The sequence below is a fragment of the Hirundo rustica genome, chromosome Z (assembly GCF_015227805.2).
Source record: "Hirundo rustica isolate bHirRus1 chromosome Z, bHirRus1.pri.v3, whole genome shotgun sequence".
In the NCBI taxonomy this organism is placed as follows: domain Eukaryota; kingdom Metazoa; phylum Chordata; class Aves; order Passeriformes; family Hirundinidae; genus Hirundo; species Hirundo rustica.
Genome location: NC_053488.1, coordinates 64,158,112 through 64,177,909, shown reverse-complemented (window position 1 = coordinate 64,177,909; position 19,798 = coordinate 64,158,112). Strand labels below are relative to the sequence as shown.

Genomic DNA, 19,798 nt, shown 5'->3' with positions numbered 1-19,798 from the left:
CTCATTATAAGAAACACACTACACATGCTTAATAGCCTTTTTGCCAATTAGTATACGAAGCGAGGAATGGGAGGTGACAGGGGTATGAATATGCATTTGTGTTTTGGGTATTCAACACTTTTGTAAATAAAAGGCTTGGTAATTACCTGTGATTTTCACAGTGCGAATTAGGGAAATATCCTTCGTGCTGCCCGGCCGTAATAAACATAGACTTTCTAACTTTAAACTCTTAGAGAGTTTTTGTCCATCACAGTTGGGTATCAATACTAGATCAATACCCATATTTCTTTAATAAGTCAATTCTTAGTTGGCTTCCTAGGAAAACAAGGCTTATGCAGTTATGCTGCCTGTTCCTCTCTCCTCATCCTATTGTCATTGATCCTGTTTTTCAATTTCAGCCAAATCTGATGGAAAATAGGGGTCTCACAGACATTTAATCCATTCAAGTGGAGTAGAAACACACAATTCAATGTTCGAAAGTTGATGGTTCTGTTCTTGTAGCTTGAGAACCTTGTACTTACTTTGAAACAAGGCATGGCGTGCTCTGTGTCTTTATACAGGGGAGTTCAATGGTGTGGGACGGTGCAGGACCTCGGGAGCATTACCTAGGCGCAAGTTGGTTGGGGAAGGCGGGAATGCAGCCAGTCACTGTAGAATCCACGGCCTCCAGAACTATTTGCAGTTGCCGTAAGGGTGGCAGCTTGCTTTGACAAGTTCACGGCCTACAAACAAGATTCGTGATGACAGGAGTTTTAGGGCTGACTGTGCACTCCCACATGGGAACAAACGTGGAGCCTGAGGGGCTGATGAGTACCACCACGAAGTGAGGGCTCAGGGATGTGCCTCAAGGATGAGCACTCGTCCCTGCTGCCTATTGGTGGGCACCAGTGTGCCTCGGAAGCGTCCGTGCCGGGGTTCAGCCGCGGCCCCTCAGACGCCGCCGCCGCTGCAGAGCCCCGCGGGGCGCGCCCTCAGGCCGCCCCGCGCCCTCCCTCCCCGCAGGGTCGGGGTCGGCGCCTTCTCCCAAGCTGCCAGTGATGGGGAGAGAGGACACAGCCTCAAGCTGCGCCCAGCGAGGTAAAGGTTGAACATGAGGAATTTCTTCACAGAAAGTGTGATTAAACATTAGAATGGACTACCCGAAGAGGTGGTAGAGTCATCGTGCCTGGGGGTGTTTAAGAAAAGGCTGGACGTGACACTACAGTGCCACAGTCTAACTGATATGGCGGTGACCGATGATGCACTGGAACCCGACCATCCCAAGACGTCTTTCTCCACCTAGCTCGTCCCGTGATTCTGCGGGTTCGCGTTGCCCTCGCTGAGAGCGGCGCGGCAGGGCTTGGCCCCGCCAGGCCGCCGTCGGGGGTGGGCCGGTGCTGCAGCCATGGCGGCGCCTATCGTGCCGGAGAGCGACAGGTACGGGCGCTCCGGCGGCACAGCTCCCGCCGGGCCGGGCGGGCCGTGCGGGGTGGGGCGGAGCAGAACAGGTCCCGCCAGGGTGCCGGGGCGCAGTGCGGCCAGGGCCCCCCTGACCCTCCCTCCTTTCTCCCAGCATCCGCAGGGCCGTGTCGCTGCTCAACGCCGTGGACCCGGGCCGGTTTCCACGGCTCCTCTCCCGCCTTCTCCAAAAGCTGCATCTGAAGGTTGGCGGGGCATGGGGAGCCGGCTGAGGGTCGTGTCACGCTGGGCTGGGCGGGCTGGGAGCGGGGGCTCGGCCGGAGCTTGGTGCTGGGAGGGCGCGGGGTCGGGCCCGGCCGGAGCTTGGGCAGAGCGGCTGCGGAGCCTGAACCACCCCTCTGTCCCTTCTCCCACCGCCCCTTCTTAAGGATTTTCGATCTTATTTTAATTCATCACTAGTTCTTCAGAACTATATCGGGGAGATGAAATAAAAGCCGGTTACGGATGGCGTGAGAAGGTGAATGGCATGAGAACGAGTAGCTTGTAGCCCGCTGCCTCCGACTGTTGGTGCATCCGAGACCGCTGTCTGAGGACGCGCGAGTTGCTTGGGCTTTTGCACAAACTCGTCCTCTGCCCTCACGGGTGTTGTCCACAAAAATCGGATTTGCTATCCGGTTTGCAAAAAGCAAGTGCTTACACACTCGAACGAGACATTGATTATTTATTTCAGAATTGTGCAGGCCCGATTTTTGGTGGTATTCCCCAAGACAAGCACCCCAACCATGAGAACTTTTTACCATTTATACGTTTTATCAAACAAAGGCTTTAGTCTTCATTGGCAACAAGTTACATCGTTCTTATTAGTCAATATTCTGTGTTCTGCTGGTTAATGACTCGCTTCCTGTGCTCAGTGTTTCTCTTATTTTGAGTCACTGGGCTTCTTGGATTGGCAGTCCGTGAATTGCTGATTGCGGATTCCCCTGCAGGGGGTTGAATTCAGCTCAGTTGCTGACTTGGCTTTATCAGTTTCTCCTTTATCTTGGGAGTTCTGCCAAATGTCCTTGAGACCCATAAATTCTGGGTTCTTTGTGTTCACTATCAATGGTACGTTCTTTGTTCTGTTAACCTTTCCCTAGGTCTGAGATCACTTGACGTACTTGACATGTGTCAAGCCCTAAACATTAACAAGGCAATCTTTTCAACAAGTAATATGTCTTTCTAAAACCTGCACATCACTTAGAGCTTGTTAGCTGCTCTCTGTTTCATGGATTAAATCACCTTTCTGGTTGATTAGGCTTAAAAGTATACAAAGATAAACAGCAAAGAACATCCTTATGAAAATGTTACATGTTCTGCATTTTACAGCACAAAGGAAACACTATATGGATGTTTTATTTATTTTTCTACATTTGTGCATGTCCATTCAACTAACAGACCTGTGGAATTGAGTATAAAAATTAAATCCAGAGCTTTTAGTAAATATTGCTGTCATCTTTGCAGACGACTTTCTGATTGCAGAATTAAACAACAAAATAAAGTAAATCAGTAGTCAGTTTCATTTCACAGTGCTCAAATGTTAAATGCAGGCTGACTCTAAACTTTATACTAAATATTGCCTGGGAAACCATAAAATGAATCTTATACCGGAAATTATTTTGTTAGTTTCATTGTCTTACAGTGTCAGATTTTGTTAATTCCATTGTTTTGTGTTTAGAAAAAGTATAAAAACAAACATGGAAATTGTTTTCTATAGGCATATACATATAGACTAAATGATAAAATATTACAGGAGCAGCATGCAAAAAATTCAAATATATTAAAGATTGTAAGTGTGAGACTGTAAGGATTCATTTGAGTCAACTGCTGGTTTGATTTTTTTCTATAAGCATCACTAGCTTGGATGCCGCTGTTATTGCAGAGAGTTTTCTCATTTGTTTTGCATGGATATTAAACTCTTTGGTAACTAGAATGTATCACCAACTTTTGGGTTGCTTGGTTTGTTCCTTTTTACTACTCCATTGCATTTTAGTAGCTTTTCATAGTTTTAATTGGCATTTACATGAGCTGAAGTGGTTATTGTAATTCAGCCCACTCAATCTCATGAATAGTTTCACTTTCTAAAGTACCTAACTAAATAACTAGTTAAATTGCTGGAAGCTTGAAGTGAACTTCATTGCCTTAACAAAATAGACACTGTGAGCTCTGTGTTTCCTTTTAACAACTAATGATTCAAATAATGTTTGCATTTTGATACTCTTGTTATAAACGTTGGGATCATTGAGTTTTGTATAATTGCCTTATTTTTTTATTTGGATAGCTAAATTGTTTTGTTCGTCTAACTTCGCAGTTTTAGATTACTGAGTGGTCTAAATGTGGTGTTTGTTAGTAATTGGGTTTTAAAAGAAGTGCAATATCTCCATTTTAAATTACTATTTAATTTGCTGTAGTATAATAAATACAACTGCTGTATTTTAAAAGTACAGCACATTCTCAATTGTCTTCAGTAACACAGTGGATATAGATTCAAATTTGACTTTCAAAATATGCATTAAGCCTTTGTTTCCTTTGCAACAGCATGGGTAATTTTTAGAAAGATATCCAGAACGGAAGAAGCATACATAACTAGCTTAACTACAGTTTTGCCTTCAGTTTTCTGGGATGTGGTTTAAGTAATGCACTTTGTACTTGCCTAATTTTTATTTATATAAGGTTGTTTGAGATCTGATAACTTAAAGAAGAATATTTCTGTAGTGTCTATGAGGTACAAAGAGAAAGCTTTTTCTTCTGATGTATGTCAGGTAATCCTGTGGTACTGTATTGGCTTTTAATGTTGATTTTCAGTGAGAGGAATTGCATTTGCTTTGTGATTTCTGTTTAGAAACAACTGATAAGACACTGTGTTTATAAAGATGAGGAGAAAGTTTTTATTTTGATAAGTATGTGCTTGGTCCTTAAATGAAATATCAGCACTAACCATTTCTGTGCTCCAGGCGGAGAGTACCTTCAGTGAAGAGGAGGAAGAAAAACTTCAGATAGCTTTTTCATTGGAAAAACAGGATCTTCATCTGGTTCTTGAAACGATATCATTCATTTTGGAACAGGTATTTTGTTTTCACCATTAGATAAATGTGGTGTTGTTTTTTTTTTTTTTTTTTTTTTTTTTTTTTTTTTTTTTTTTAATCCAGCTATAGATTTCAGAAATAGGGCAGTGATGTTAAAAAGGAATTAGTGAAAATGTATCTGTAGTATATTTTGGGGTTATGATTTAACCGCTTTTTGTTTCATACCTTTCTGATTTGGATGGGACTATGTGCCTTTGTGGAGCAGTTTTTCAGCTAACGTAAATATTAATAGTAGAAGTTAGGTCTGCATGACTCCAAGGGAACTCTTGATAATTATGAGATACAGTATTCTCTCTTATTCATTGTATCAAGCCAGCTGTGCATTTTTTAAGTTCTTGTGAGGAAAATCCTAGACAACATTACTGAGCACAGCTTTAAGTTATTTTAAGAGTCCGTTATGGAAAATTTTCACGGACAGAAGCAGTCTATGCTGAGGTGAACAGGCACAACTAATGTAGCTCGAGTATTTGGAGGAGTGGATGACTGCATGGTGTAGCATGGTGCAGTGACCTTGTAAACAGAGAAGGTTTTCTGATTCCGTGGTCTGCCTCTACTAAAGCTGGAGACCTGTTGTATTAGCAGGTAAATATGGTAACTGTTTTAAGAATTGTTAAGCTTATGATGTAATCTGTCCATTTCATGCAAATATAGAAAGTGGAGTCTCGTGCAGAGGGAATGCATAGTGATGGTCTTTAGATGGATTTAAGTCGGGTCCTTTTTTACACATGTCAGTTTATGATCAGTTCACTTAATTAACACATTCCACTGCATGAGAAATAAACAGTTCTCCTCATGGCTCCCATCTACCATCTACCAAAAAATAAAAATGAAACCTGAGGTCACCTCCAGACTGGAATCTTTAAGTTTCTTCTCGGCAAACCAGCACAGAATTTTTTACTCTTTACTGCCTTGTCCTGATTTCCTCAGGCTGCTTAATTTATAATACAGTTATTGAAGAGGAACAGGAATAGCAGTTAATTATCTTCTTGCTTCTTTTGTATTAAAAAAAAAAAAAAGAGGGAAGAATATTAATATCTGCAAGAAAAAAGTATGAGAATTCTTTTGTTTTCCTGCTGATAGCTGTGCTTCTTGGAGCAGCTGCTTGTTCTGTCAGATAATAGCTGTTTTAACAGCCCTTTAGTCTATGGAGGCATTATAGATAAAAAGACTGCCATACAGCCTTTGCCACATATGCTGTTTCTTTTTTTAACCTTACCTGGTGGTGCCACAATCCTCTTTTGATAGCAAAGATACATATAGAGTGTCTTCCACAAAAACGGTGATGCTTAATAGTGAGGTAACTCACTCAGTTTAGGCGAACTGTTTTTGTTTTTTCAAAATATTACCTCCTAGTTTGGGTTTGCTTGAATAGTGTGAATTTGGAAAAGTTCTCCTTTCTTGATGGGCTTCAAAGCCCATCTTTTTTTCATTGATAGCTGCTTTGCCATTATGTACAGTGGAAACCTGTACATATACTCAGATCTGGCTTGTGTCTACTTTTTTTTGTAGTTTGTCTATCTTGAGTTGTTTGTAAGACTGCATTTTGAGATAGTTACAGTTTTCTGTCTACCAAGTAAGAGGGTAAAGATGAACAGGATGCATATAGTTCCCCTAGCAGAGTTTCTAGTAAAAAAATCTTGTGTGACCACAGTGGCCATTTGTGCTAGAACATGTCTTCTATGATTTGTAGAACAGCACTTAGCAACAGCAGTTATTCTTCCTTTAACAGGCAGTCTATCACAGTTTGAAGCCTACTTCATTGCAACAGCAGCTACAAAGCATTCACCTGGATCAAGACAAAGCGGAAGCGTTTGCTAGTGCATGGGCGACTGCAGGTCAAGATATGATTGAAAAGTTCAGGCAGAGGGTTTTGACCCCTCAGAAGGTAATGTGTGTGGTGTTTCTTCTGAGAGAATAAAATTGTATGAGTTCGGTTTAAAGCAAGGAGTTTAAAGCGCAAAGTTTGTGACAAGGTACTCGGTCAGTTACAGGTTCTAGATAAATTTGATCAAGGCAGTTGAATTCTGTTGTCTTAAAGAGATGTTACATGTTAGCTGAGGTGCTGTAATTGCTGTAACCCATCTGAATATGCATTATTAGCTACTCGCTTACTGTTTGTGAGCAATCTTTACAACGTAGCCAGGGGACAATGTGTTCATGAGCGTTTGTGGTGATTGAGCTCATCGGGATGGTCATTCTCTGCACTTTTGTCTGAGCTCCTGCCATCTTTAATTTTGTAAGCTGCTTGTGTTGTGAATTTTGTGAGACACTTTTTACAATTTTGTGGTGTTTTTCTACAATGGCATATAGTCTTGCTTCCCATATGCCTTTTACCACTTAAAACTTGCTATATGCTTTGAAAGTCTCTTAGTATATTTAGACATAGATGTCTATATCTATGACAAAGTATAATAACATCATTTTGTTGATTCATAATAACTCTTCAAATGCATAAGGAATTGTATATAGAACACACCAGTGTCAGCCAGGATCAAAATTCTAGAAAGAGTTGTGAAACACGACTCAATTATTCTTACTTTATTTTTTTATCATTGCTTTATATCTTGTTGAATAAGGTTCAGTTTGTTAATTAATGATTTGGTGAGTAAGAGAAACATAAAAAAAAAATTCTATGTATTAGGTATACGTGATGCACAGAGAGAACTAGAGTAATATAATTTGTACCAGCATGCTTGCTCCTAAATAAATCTAGAATTTCACTTAGGTGTAAAATTCACATTTTGAGAAGAGGAGGTATATCTATGGAACAGATTAAAGATACTCTGAATTGCATCACAGTTGATTTTTTTTCAAAGCGTTTAAAGTTGATCCTTAAAATTGGGTCATTTTAGACACAAAATTTACAGGATTCTGATGTGCAAAATTATAATAATTCATTAATCTAACAGAGTAAATGATCGGTAGTATAAGTATGTTAAAAAAAAAAAAATCACCAAGATACCTTGGGTTTCTGTTCTTTTTTTAAATGATGTTACCAATGCCAAGTATACAAGTCCCAAAGTTTTAATGGTCAGTGGTACAGTAAGTATAGAGGCAGGTATGACTGTCCATTGTAGGAGGTAAGTAATTTGAAAGCCAAGTGAAATAATGAAAGATTGTAAGGTAAACTTTTCAACGTACAGAGTATATGTGCAGAATGGAAAGCAGTTCTGAAGACAACCTACAAAGCAGACGTTTTTAAAAATTTTCTTCAGGCAGACTATGCATTAATACATATTTTACTGCTGGTTCCTCAGGATATGAGAAACTAATAAAAACACCTTTCATGCTCTTCCATTTCCAGCTTGTACCATACATACATGTGGTCATTCTGTGACCTGGTTTGGGAATGGCATTGCTCTGTTACTTGTCTCAAGTTTTGTGAATCCTGTAACATGCTATGTTTCTGGTTTATGTTACTTTCTAAATTCAGCACCATCTGCTAATGCAATGGTGTTTTCCTACTATATTGCATCTCATATAAAGAAGCTTTAAATTGTCGTTTTTAATTGAGCTTGCAAGTTTAACTGCAAAAATATTATAGTGCCATTTACTTGCTTTTTGGTGTGAAAGCAGGTTTAAATTCAGGTGTGTGCCCCTACATATGCTTAAACAATCATTTTTCCTCGTGCCTTTTTTTCCAGATAGCAGGTGGAGTATCAACCTGTTGAGTAGATTTGAATATAATTTGAGTTAGAACTTGGATTTGCTTTCTCAGTTTGTTTTGAAAATCTCTGAAGTATTACTCCTGTAGACTTGAAGTTCATAAGAGTTTTCCTTAAAGATTAAATTCACAAAACTAATTGCTGAATAAAGAATTTATTCTGCTAGCAAGAAGTAAAATATTTTTAAAATTGCATTGTAATGGAAGAACAACTTCCCATGTCCTTGTAATCTTCCAAATCTCTTTGTAATATCTTACAAGTGCAGCAAGTGTCTGCATTGTTTCCTTCAATATTGTGTGTAATTGCATATCTGTATGAGTTTTCTGTATTACCTTTCTGTGCCTTGAAAAATAGTGAGCAGAATATTCGCTTGTGGTGGATTGCTGTACTAGCCAACTTCCTGTAAGTGTTCATCATCATCTCTTCAATTGAAGTTAAGAAAAATTTTATAATCCTGAAAAATACTTACAGAAGGGTGATTGCTTTTTAGGGTAGGTGTACAATTTAAGTATTTATATTGATTTAGAGATTGTATTAACTTTTTTTGTACAAAGAGATGTATATTGAATTATTAATACCCTCTTCAGCATGTAAATATGGGTGTAACACATTAAACAATTGATCCTGTAAATATGCCCTGTATATAAGTATTTGTTTACATGGCCCTGTGTGAATTCCCAATTTACATTGTTCAGTTCTCTTCCAGAAGCAATATTCTGTACAGAAAAAGAATTATATATTTTTCACAAGTTCTACCAGCATAATCACAAGATAGTTGAAGCTGGGAGGAACCTCTGGAGTGTATCTGATGCACCCCTTCTACTCAAGCAGGGACATCTAAACTGGGTTACTCAGGACCATGTCTAGACAGCACCTGAACATCTGTGAGGATGCAGATTCCACAACCTTCCTGGGAACCTTTTGTCAGTTCTTAGTGACCCTTGAAGTACCTAAATATTTTCCTGTGTACCTAAATATTTTCCAAGGGAGAGAGCCTCCCATGTTTTAGTTTGTGTCTGTTGCCACTTGTTGTCCTATTACAGAGCATCACTGTAAAGAGCCCGGCTCAGTCTATATAGCTTTCCTTTACATAAGGAGTTAAAAAGCTCTCCAGTGGCTACTTCTCATATGTGAGGTGCTCCTATCCCTTCATCATCTTGGTGACATTTGCTATACTCTTTCCAGTACCTACATGACTCTTATACTGTGGAGCCCAGCACTGTAATAATCTTCCAGGTGAGACCTCACCTTTGTTGAGTACAGGGGAAGGATCATTTTCCTCATCCTGTGGGCAATGCTCATCCTAGAGCAGCCCAGGATGGCTCATGATCGGCTTGGTGTCCACCAGGAGCCTCAGGTTCTTTGTCACATGGCTTTTTTCCAGCTGGACAGCATCCAGCTTGTACTGATGCTTGGACAGTGCAGGGCATTTCGCTTCTTGTTGAACTTCATGAGAAGAATTATCAGACCATTTTTCCAGCCTGCTCAAGCCCCTCTGGATGGCAACACAACCCTTTGGTGTACCAACCACTCCTCTCAGCTCTTCTCAGGCCTCACCTGGAGTATTGCGTGAGGGGCTGGCTGAGGGGCCCCCAGCACGAGACAGACTCAGATCTGTTGAAATCGGTCCACAGGAGGGCCACTGGAGGGATGCAAGGGCAGGAACACCTTTGCTGTGAAGACAGACAGAGAGTAGGGGTTGTTCAGCCTGCAGAAGAGGAGGCTCCAGAGAAACATTGTTGTAGCCATTCAGTACTTAAAGGGGGCTTGCAAGAAGGGTTGAGAGGGGTGTTTTACCTGGGCATGTAGTGGCAGGACAAGAGGCAATTATTTTAAATGGAAGGATTATGGATTTCGATTGGATTTAAATAAAGACATTCTTGATGAGGGTGGTGAGACGCTGCAGAAGGTTGCCCAGAGAGGTTGTGCATGTGCTGTCATTGGAAATGTTTGGAGAAGAAGGATTGGATGGGCCATTGAGCAACATGATCTAGTGATCAAGATGTTCCCAGCCCATGGTAGAGAAGTTGGACTAGATGATTTTCAGAGGCTGCTTCCAATCCAAACCATTCTGTGAGTCTATGAATGCTAGTTGTTGGTTCGTTTTTCTTTTCTCTTTCGTGTTCTTCTAAAAATACATACAGGCTTTTTGATTATCACTGCATGTTTAGTAGGGACTGTTGTTGATCTGTTGAGGTGGTGTGCAGCACTACATATGAATTCAGAATTTAGTTCATATGTGATTCTTTCATACTTTCAATTACCATGTGCTTCCTGCACCTCAGTAACTCTGAATTTTCTTTAAAGCAGCTTTAGTGGGTGCCTAAAGGGATTGCTTGTGTGGATCCAAATGCAGAATCAGGGTCATGATTAACATTACTGAGGTCTTGATAGTTATGTTCCAACACATACACAGTGTCCCTGCACACACTCACAAGACAGAGTTTATGAAATAACTGAGATCCATCTGGAATTTTATATTGTGTTTTATTAAAATCTGTGTGGCAAAATAATTTTGTCTTTCCTGACACATGGTACTTAGAGGTTGTCTGTTGCAGAGGTATTGAAATGCTGACAGTACAGTATTTTCTGTTATGTACACAAGAATGACTGGGCAGTAGTCTTTCTGTTTCAAAACAATAGGAAATGGCAGGCAGGGTTTTTTGGTGGTTGTTTGGTTTTTTTTTTTTTTTGTTTTGTTTTTTTTTTTTTGTTTTTTTTTTTTTTTTGTAGGGGTATGGTTTACACATTAAGAAAACATTGGAACCTGTGAGATTGATTAATTATGGTCAAAACTAGTGGGTAATTGAGTGTCCAAGTTTGTTATTTCATAATAAAGCTAAAAAATTTGACTTCTACCATTTTTGAGAGTAGGCCAGTACATCTTTTGGCTTGCAGAAGTGTTCAGGTTTTGACTCAAGACCACTAGTTATTATGAAAAATAATTTCTTACAGATAATTTTTCTGTATTGACATGTTAATTCTCTTAAACCAGATTCTTTTCTCTCCTGCTAAGTTGTTAAAAAGTAGTATCCTGAGTTCTGGGTCTCTCATTTCTGTGCAAAAGGTATAGGTGGTAATGTGCTGGTTGATACCTTCATTGGGATGACAAGTCAGCTTGTGTTTGTTAGAGCAGCAGAACAAATATTTCCTAGAATACTGATTAGGTGAAGTTTTCTGTGTCATATTGAACACTATTTCTAGTGGCATATTGAACACTATTTCTAATTGTTTGAGAAAAGCTATTCTTTTTTGAACATAGGTTTTTGAATTTTTTTTGTGCAGACTGCTTAGTTGATAGTTATTGACTTGAGAAATTAATAAAAAGTGTGGAGTTAAAATAAAGCTGTAATGTTTAATACTATTTCTCATTAAATCTTTTCATTTTTCTTTGCTGAATTATTGGCAGTCTTCAACTGCATAGAGTTATTAATTATATATATTCTGATGTTGCATTAATTGGTTCTTTGGTCCTTAGTCATATGGCAATGCCTTTATTATTTCTGCTGATGATAATACAGTCGTAGTTAATTAAGATGATGGTATTTTCCTTTGAACACATTCTTAATCTGGCCTTTAGAATGATAGGCCAGTGATAATAGTTTGATATCAGTCTGATCCAGTTTTAAAGTCTTTTTTTGGTAATGTATAAGTTTAGAAATGAGGGCACACTGATCAGATTAAAATGTATTTTTTCCTCCCTGCAAAGAAGAGCTAGATTTTTTATAGGGTTCATTCTGAATTCTCATGGCAGTTTTACATAAGTTTTACTGCTTTTCTCCACTTCTCCTCCCCCTAGTATCATGTTCTCTGTATGAGTTTTGGTATTCTGCACAAATTTCTGTTATAAAGGCAGATCGAGCTAAGTGCTTCATAGCTTTCTAGTTTTGGAAAACTATTCAGGGTATCCTTAAAATATATATAATGAAAAAGATAAAAGTCCTATGTTGCCAAGCAAGAGGAGTTTTTTATAGCTTTCAGACAGCATTGCTTAATATAATGATGCGTGGGAATGCAACTAGTGAAATGATATACCTAAAATTCTTGACAGAGTTGTCAGTTCTGTATCTTGAGTGCCTATTTGAAGCCATATGGGAAAAACTTTGAAAGTGATTTTCTCAGAAACTGGCCTTCCTGCTAATGGGTGTATATGTAGCTAAATGCTGGCACATCTGCAGAAATACTCTGAAATGCATCGTGTTGTTATTGCAAAAAAAGAAGAGAATTGGTGTGCTGTATGTGTATATCATGGCAGATTTTTTTTTTATTTTTCCTGATATCAGAAGAATGCAAAATAAGGAGGAATACAGCTCAAACTATAGAAAGATTTTTAATTTCTTGTTAGTATCTGATCAGCTAGTCATTCTTGTAGTGACAAGCTGAGGTCACTAATACAGTGTTGTACCTATGAGCATTGTCACAGTAAATTGTGAACCAGCTTGCATTTTGTGATGCCAATACACTCACAGAGACAAAGACTGCAAATTATGAAATACATAGTAAACCCACAGTTTTTTTTACCTAATGAGAATATTTTAATCACCTGCTACAGCACAACTGAGTCTTATTCTTTCACTCAGCTTTGTTAGTAGGAATTTTAATTGGTTACAGTTATTAGGTACTACTTTTTAAGGATTTTTTAATGAGTTGCTTCCTATCCTTGCCCTCTTCTCTCTTCTACCAAGAAAATATAAGTTATGAAGGTTGGAAGAAGGTACATTTTGAGCATGTTTAGAAAGATCTGTAAGTTTTGTTCTGTTCCTACATGCAAAGTAGCATTTTAAAAGGTTATAAAAATGAGTAGTCGTCTTGTGTAGCTTCCTGTGTAATACAAGCATAGTTTTGCCTCAGTATGTAAAAGAGCTTTTGGAACAGGGGTCTGGTTGTGATTTCAAGGCTTGAAGTGAGAGGTAGCTTCTGGGTTGTTCTTTTTTTTATGTTTACTAAAAATGTTTACCTTATCTCTAATTAAAAACTGTCCAACTTGATCTTTCCTCCATTGGATCTTGTTATATTTTCTGCTAGATAGAAAAAGCCATGAGTTAATAAAAGTGGTCATAGACTGGTGTGCACTTTTACTGCAACTCTGTGCCCACAAATTTACTATAAATGGAGCACAACAAGACATTTACATTTTGTACAGTGAACCCCTAAATGCTATGGTTTTTGAAAGCGGAATGCTGTTTCTAATGTTTGTCATAGAGTCTCTTTCTGTTTGCTTTCAAGCTAGCTGTTTGTCAGTAAAAAACAGTTAAAGATGAAAACTTGCAGTAACTTCAATTAATGAAAAGTCTCTTGAAGTTGTTGCAGCTTAGCAGTAGTCTTACTCTACCAATGTCACGTCATGTTATTTATTTTGTATCCTTCTTTTTGGTTCTTTTTGGAGTGTGTCTTTTTCCTGATCTCCAAGGTTAAAGAGGTGAGGGGATTTGATTTGAGTATTGAACAGAGAAGTCTGAAAATACCACTTCTCTTGGTATACACACTAAGTAAAGTTTGCTGAAGAGAAAAATTTTATCCTTGAAGACAAAAAAGGGAATCAGAAGAAATTAACCTCCAGCTAGTCTCAGATGAAGAATCTAGTTAAATATTCATCAATAAGGTGAATTTAGGTGCATAATTCGTGCATATTTTAGAGTTAAATCCTAGTCTCCTCTATTTCTAATATGCTCTTAATAATTTTTCTGAGAGGTAAGTGAGGTACTGGCTCTTTGTTTTGTTCCTGATCCTTTTTCTAGCATTAATTACAAGCTGAAACTAGCAGCTTATAGAGTTAAAAAATTTTCTACTCTTAATTTTAACATTTTTTTGCTGCCTTCTTAAGTTACTGTGGTTATTTGGGAAAGTTATGCTGAGAGGTCGAAGAGTTGCATGGCAAACAAGATGTGTTTGTTCACATTAGTGAAGATTCTTCACATTTGGTGCCTCTATCTCACTTGGTTTAATCACTTGACAGAGTCTTTGACCTAACCTAATTTCAGTCTCTTGGTCATAACAGTGCCTTCTTTTGAGGCTGAGATTTCTTCCATTTCTTTCCCCCGCTTCCCCCACCCAGGAATTGTGCTCCAATTGATCAATATTTTACAAGATTCTGTAAATTCACTGTCTTCCTACACCAATCCAAATGTTTCCTTGCCTTTATACTACAACTTGTAGTAATAGTTGAACTAACTACCTTTATTTCTGGTTATTCTTGTCTATTGGTGAAAAATATAGTCCTTTTTTTTTTTTTTTTTTTCCCCTGTTTGCTGATGATCTCACAGTATCCACAGGATTAAGGCAGAGTCAGGTTTATTATTGTGTCTAGGTAGATAGGATCCAGTGATTCTTACTTTCTTTTGCCTTCATGACTGAGAAACATAGCAAAAATATCATTAAACTTTCAAAGTCGTCTTAAAAATTTAGTGTGAGTCACTGTAGACTGTGCCACTTCTGTTTAACTTGGCTGTGCATATGTGTTATGACTGACTGTAACTACAGACTTGTAGTTCATAAAAATATTCAACCTATTGTACTGAATCTGTTATGTGGGTGAGTGGTTGTACCTACAGTTTTGTTGATAGTTACATAGTATTTTTATATCAAAATCTTGTGTTTAATTTGAAGATTTGTATAATACTGTCAGCTGAAGATGCTAGTTGCTTATTTTGTAATTAATATATACAGATAAAACATGAATATTACAAATTTTAAACCTATCATTAAAGAGTACTTATCACTGAAACTACAAAATGCCTCAGTAACCCATTTATGAAATGGAGTTACTGAATTGAGTTGAAGTTGAATAAGTTTGTCCAGTGTATACTTTATTTTCTAATTTCTATTAAAAAATTGAAATGTTTTTCTATTACTATTAAAAATGTGGTAAAGGACTGCAGTCAGAAACTTCATGTAACCATATGAAAATCCAGCTGTTTCACTCCAGGATTGGTCACCTATGAAGCAATTGTTACAGCAAGACCTGTTGAAAAGAAGCTGCAGCATCCAGAACTTCTTTCAAAGATGTTCATGCCACCCGAGTTCAACTGAAGTCATTACCAACAATGGAGAATAGAAATCAGTGTGTTTGTGCAGTCATCTCCCATGCTCACAATGCTCAGGTTTCCCATTCAGGAGAAAATTTGTGTTTGATCTGGGGCTTACCTTAAAGGAAACACTCTCTGTTTACAGATTATTTCTGTGATAAAGACCCCACCTGTGGTGATTGGCAATTTTTGCCTGTCAGTCATTGCTTTCTCTTAAAAATTTCCCCTTTTTTTCTGTTTTAATATTTATTTGCTATATTGAGTACACTTTTGGCTACATCCTGTTACTGTAATACTGTAATAAAGTAATACTCTTTCCTTGAGCTGGAGAGAGTTTTTGAAGGAGTTCATAGTCAGGCATTTTTTGTCATGCTTAAATCATTCTTAAATTATTTTTTTCACCACAGTAGGCAAAATTGATATTTTCATGTCTATAATTTTGATTTTTGATTCTGGAACGCTGAGTTTGCTAATGAAAAGTGGAATTGGCATCTCCAGCTGTGAATTTTAGAGAGAAGAATTAATGGTTTCCTCTAGTTTTATGCTGGTGTGATTATACAGACATGAAGTTAGAGTAATGCATTGTAGACCAGTTTTTTCTTTTTTAATATATAATACACATTTAATCCTCTCCCATCATACAAAACTGATAGTTGGTATTGCAACATGCATGTGTAGTTTTAATATGTTTTCTTTAAGTGAAAATTACTCATTTATTTAACAGTGATTTAGTATATTTTTTCTAATTAATTATTGAAAGATGAGGGGAAGAGATCTCCGAACTTTAAACACGAGTATTTTGATTTTCATTTTCTACAATGAATTGAGGCATATTTTGTCTTCAGTGTAGGAACTAAGTATGGTGAATACTCTTTCAGGAATTAAACTAAGTGAAAGTATGGTTTTTTCATTTTCCTCTAGTTTATTTGCTTAGAACAACTGAAAAAATACAGTGAAAAAACTGCCCTAGAAAATTTCTTACACTGAGGATTATTTATTTCCTCAAAATATCTTGTTGAGTGGAAAACATTTTTAAAAGTTTTGTTGTCAGTGTGATATATACTACTGTAATATACGAGAAAAAGAGTTCCTGAAGATGTCTTTCATATCCCGTTTTCTCTTCACTGTTCATAACAGTTTCAGTTAGGATAGTATGGATGTCTTAAATGACATAAACAGCTCTTTCAATTATTCCAGGAAATGTTTAATTCATAAAGTTGGGCTATTCCTCTCAAATTAGGGGAAAAAATAACTGAAGTGAATGAGTTAATATCTGAGATAAAATGACAAAATTCTGATTTCATTTGTTAAAATAAGATGTAATTTCTCTCTTTCTGTAACTGTTGTATTTGGGACATATAAGTACCTTGCTAAGGTATATATGGGCAGAGACATTGAGTTGTTAATTTTCCCCATTGCTGCGAGCAACAACATTATGTAGTGCACTTTTTCAGTTTGTCAGGCTTAATTTTTAAGGTACAGTTTTTGCTCACACTGGGGCTATTCAAGTGTAGTTCCTTTTTTTCTTCAACTGTGAGAAATCTACTTCCTCAAGAATAGGCTGAAGGTTGGGTTTTCATCCCCCTTTTAAGCCCTCTACCACAGTGTTATTTACTAATTCTTAACACTGAAATAGTAGGTGTTTAGATTTTGCAACCTTAAGATGTCAATATTTACTTTTAACTATGAATTAAGGTAGCCTTTTAAGTAGGGAGCACTCCAGCATTGATGTAGTGAAGCTGAACTTAACTCAAAGAGTAGCTGCTGTGTGTAAAGTGATACATGCTCTTACAGATACACCACATTTAGTAGAAATAGATAAGGAGGCGGTAACATTGAAAAATAGTGCACTTGTGCATTATTATGGTGTTTTTAATAGAAAGAGCTTCAAGCGTGTCAATTTCTTTCTCAGGCAATGAAAAGCATAATCTGATGTTCAGCAACACAGAAGTTAACATAAATACCAGATAATTTTAAACTAAGTGCTCTCTCCAAATAAGGATTAAATTATTTGAAGATCAAATGGGTGGCTCTATATACCAGTGGAGCATGACACTAATTTCTGTATTGTTGTAACTGACTTACTTTATCTGCAGTAGTTTGTTAGGCTTCAGCCTAATGGAAAATTTCTCTGGTACCTGTAAAAAAATGAGCCAGTAAGAAGTTATTGGCATTCTCTTTCCTTTATGCCGTTTTTAAAAACCTCAGAAAAAATGAAGTCAATTTCACTGCTTCAGTGTGACCTCAAATTAATCAGACTGCCTGAGAGTGGAAGTAACTAGATGCACTTAAGCTACCCTGAAATTGGTCTTTGAGTATGGACATGAAGTCAGGAAACCTGGATGTTATTTCTTAGCTATGCAAGTCTACAGAAGCATTCTGTGCCATAAAAAGCTGCTGGCAGCCAAGAACAGGGGTGTCCATGTTAATTAAGTCTTTCAGCAGCACCAGTACCAGGTGGGGTCGATCCCACAAGGGGAGCCTACATGAGAGCTGGAGAAGAACTTTTTACCTAGGGCATGTAGTGATATAATGAAGGGAAATGTGTAAAAACTGAAAAAGAGTAGGTTTAGTTTAGATGTTAGGAAAAATTTCTCTACTGTGAGAGTGGTGAGGCGCAGCAATATGTGACCCAGAGGAGCTATAGATGCTATCCCTGGAAGTGTTAGAGGCCAGGCTGGATGTGGCTCTGTGTAGCCTGGTCTAGTGGATGTTGTCCACATGTATGGAGGAAAGGGGAGGTGGAACTAGATGATTATTAAGATTTCTTCTAACACAAACTGTTCTATGATTAGAAGCACTTAGTTTTCTGCCAAGATTTGAATTTGCAGAAGGAATGGTAGGATTTATTTTCATTTGTGCTCATGTTACTGGCTTTTAATTCTGATTGTGGGCCACGAGCTCAGTTTGCTTTAAAATTTTCCTTAGTCATGTTAGAAGGCTTTAGCAGTTCCTAGCAGTTTTGTGGTAGTGAAGATCTTTTGCTACGTAAAAAGGCATGTCAGGGAGTTTTGTTGCTTTAAAAAAGTTCAAGTAGACAAACTAATCATTGCCCATTGACAGTGGATGAGATACTGAATTGAAAAAGTATTTTTGAAAAGCTGTATTATACAGCTGATTTTCAAATATTACAATTATATGGTAATGTTATCACTTTTATTTACCAATTACCTTTAAGCTATACTGAAAACATTTGTTGTTGTAGTAGATTTCTACAAATTGGATATGTTAGTTTGCCTATGGTGTGTGTTCTTTTCCCATCTAGGGCTTTCATAACCTATTTTCCTTCATAGGCATAAAAGTACAGGACACTTCCTGCTAGTTTAGAATTGCTTCTGCGTTATTTGCCCACTGGGATTCTTAACCAGTTCAGCCCAGAACTGTGTTTTTCTCCCTTTTTAGATTTTAAGATGAAACACTGGTTTTGAGCATTTTTCTTGTTCTTTGCTAACTGCTTATCAGCATTTATCGCTCTGCCTGTAGAAATACTCATGGTCATTTGCTTGCCAGAGAGGCTAATATTGGATATGACAGGATCTTCATAGTCTTTCCTGTAGCCAGGTTATATGTGGTGAATTGTTCAGTAGCATTTAACTTGTAACACTGATTAATTGTCCACATGCTGTGAATCAAATATGTTTTCTGAATATCACATTTTATTCTATTTAGTAAAAGCTGGGTGTTCTGAAAGCAGCAAATCTTGCCAATAAAATGGAAAGGAAGTACCTGAACAAAATAATTAGATCTTCATAGCAGGTAAAATTTGATCTTTAAAGTAATTTGCTGTCTCATAACTGTCTAAATGCCTGGTTATAAAAACCTCAATGATGTTGATTTTATGTGTCCAAGTAGTATTTCCATAGTGTAGTTCTTGCAGGTTCTTGCTGTGTTGAGCAACTCATCGTTGCTCTTACTTTCTGTGAGTCTATGCTTAAAGCACTTTCTAAGGGTCAAAGTGGTGCCAAATCATGGATGAGAAACAGTGGTTTGCTTGGTATTATGGCATCCTGCTGGCACTGTGGTAAGAAGTAAGCTGCCACATCAGTGACTTCTGAGAGCCATGTAATACAGGTCTTTGGTAGTTTCTGTAATGATTTGTTACGATGCTTCTAGAATCAGGCAATTTACTTTTCCTGTTTTCTGCTTTAAAATGAAAACAAACGTCCAGTCTTTATGGGTGTAGAGACAGACAGGAGATGTGATCTCAGTTTATCAGCCAAGACCAACTGAAAAATATCCTCTTTTCCTCCTCTAGTACTGACTGACTATTTAAGCCCCTTTTTTCTGTCATCTTTTGAAAATACTCAACCTGCTTCAGAAGTTTGGCTGAAGTTGGAGGTATTAGGTAAGAAATTTTAGGCGAATACATATTTTTTGAAATTCTGTTCGACTTCATTGCCCCTGTTTCACAATACTTCCCCTTATTTTGTTTCTTCAAATTAAGTCCTTGCCAACCATTTTTTAGTTTCAGTTTCTTGTTCACTTGGCCTCTGTCCTTGCTTTTTCAGGTTGGAGCCCTGCAACGTGCCTGTTACTGACATTTGTTCTGCTTTCTTTCTCAAAGTTGTAGTCCTTCATTTTTAGTCTG

At 37.7% G+C, this 19,798-nt stretch overlaps 1 protein-coding gene across 1 annotated transcript in view; it reads left to right on the top strand.

Annotated features, from left to right (window-relative positions):
* Window positions 1–1,343: 1,343 nt before the first annotated feature.
* The window catches only part of COMMD10 (COMM domain containing 10), a 113,021-nt gene continuing 94,566 nt past the window's right edge, over window positions 1,344–19,798 (top strand). Inside the window, exons 1-4 of the mRNA XM_040090956.2 lie at window positions 1,344–1,416; window positions 1,553–1,643; window positions 4,389–4,499; window positions 6,250–6,405. Coding sequence (XP_039946890.1) covers window positions 1,385–1,416; window positions 1,553–1,643; window positions 4,389–4,499; window positions 6,250–6,405 — 390 coding nt within the window. The 5' untranslated portion in view covers window positions 1,344–1,384. The remainder of the gene's footprint in view (window positions 1,417–1,552; window positions 1,644–4,388; window positions 4,500–6,249; window positions 6,406–19,798) is intronic.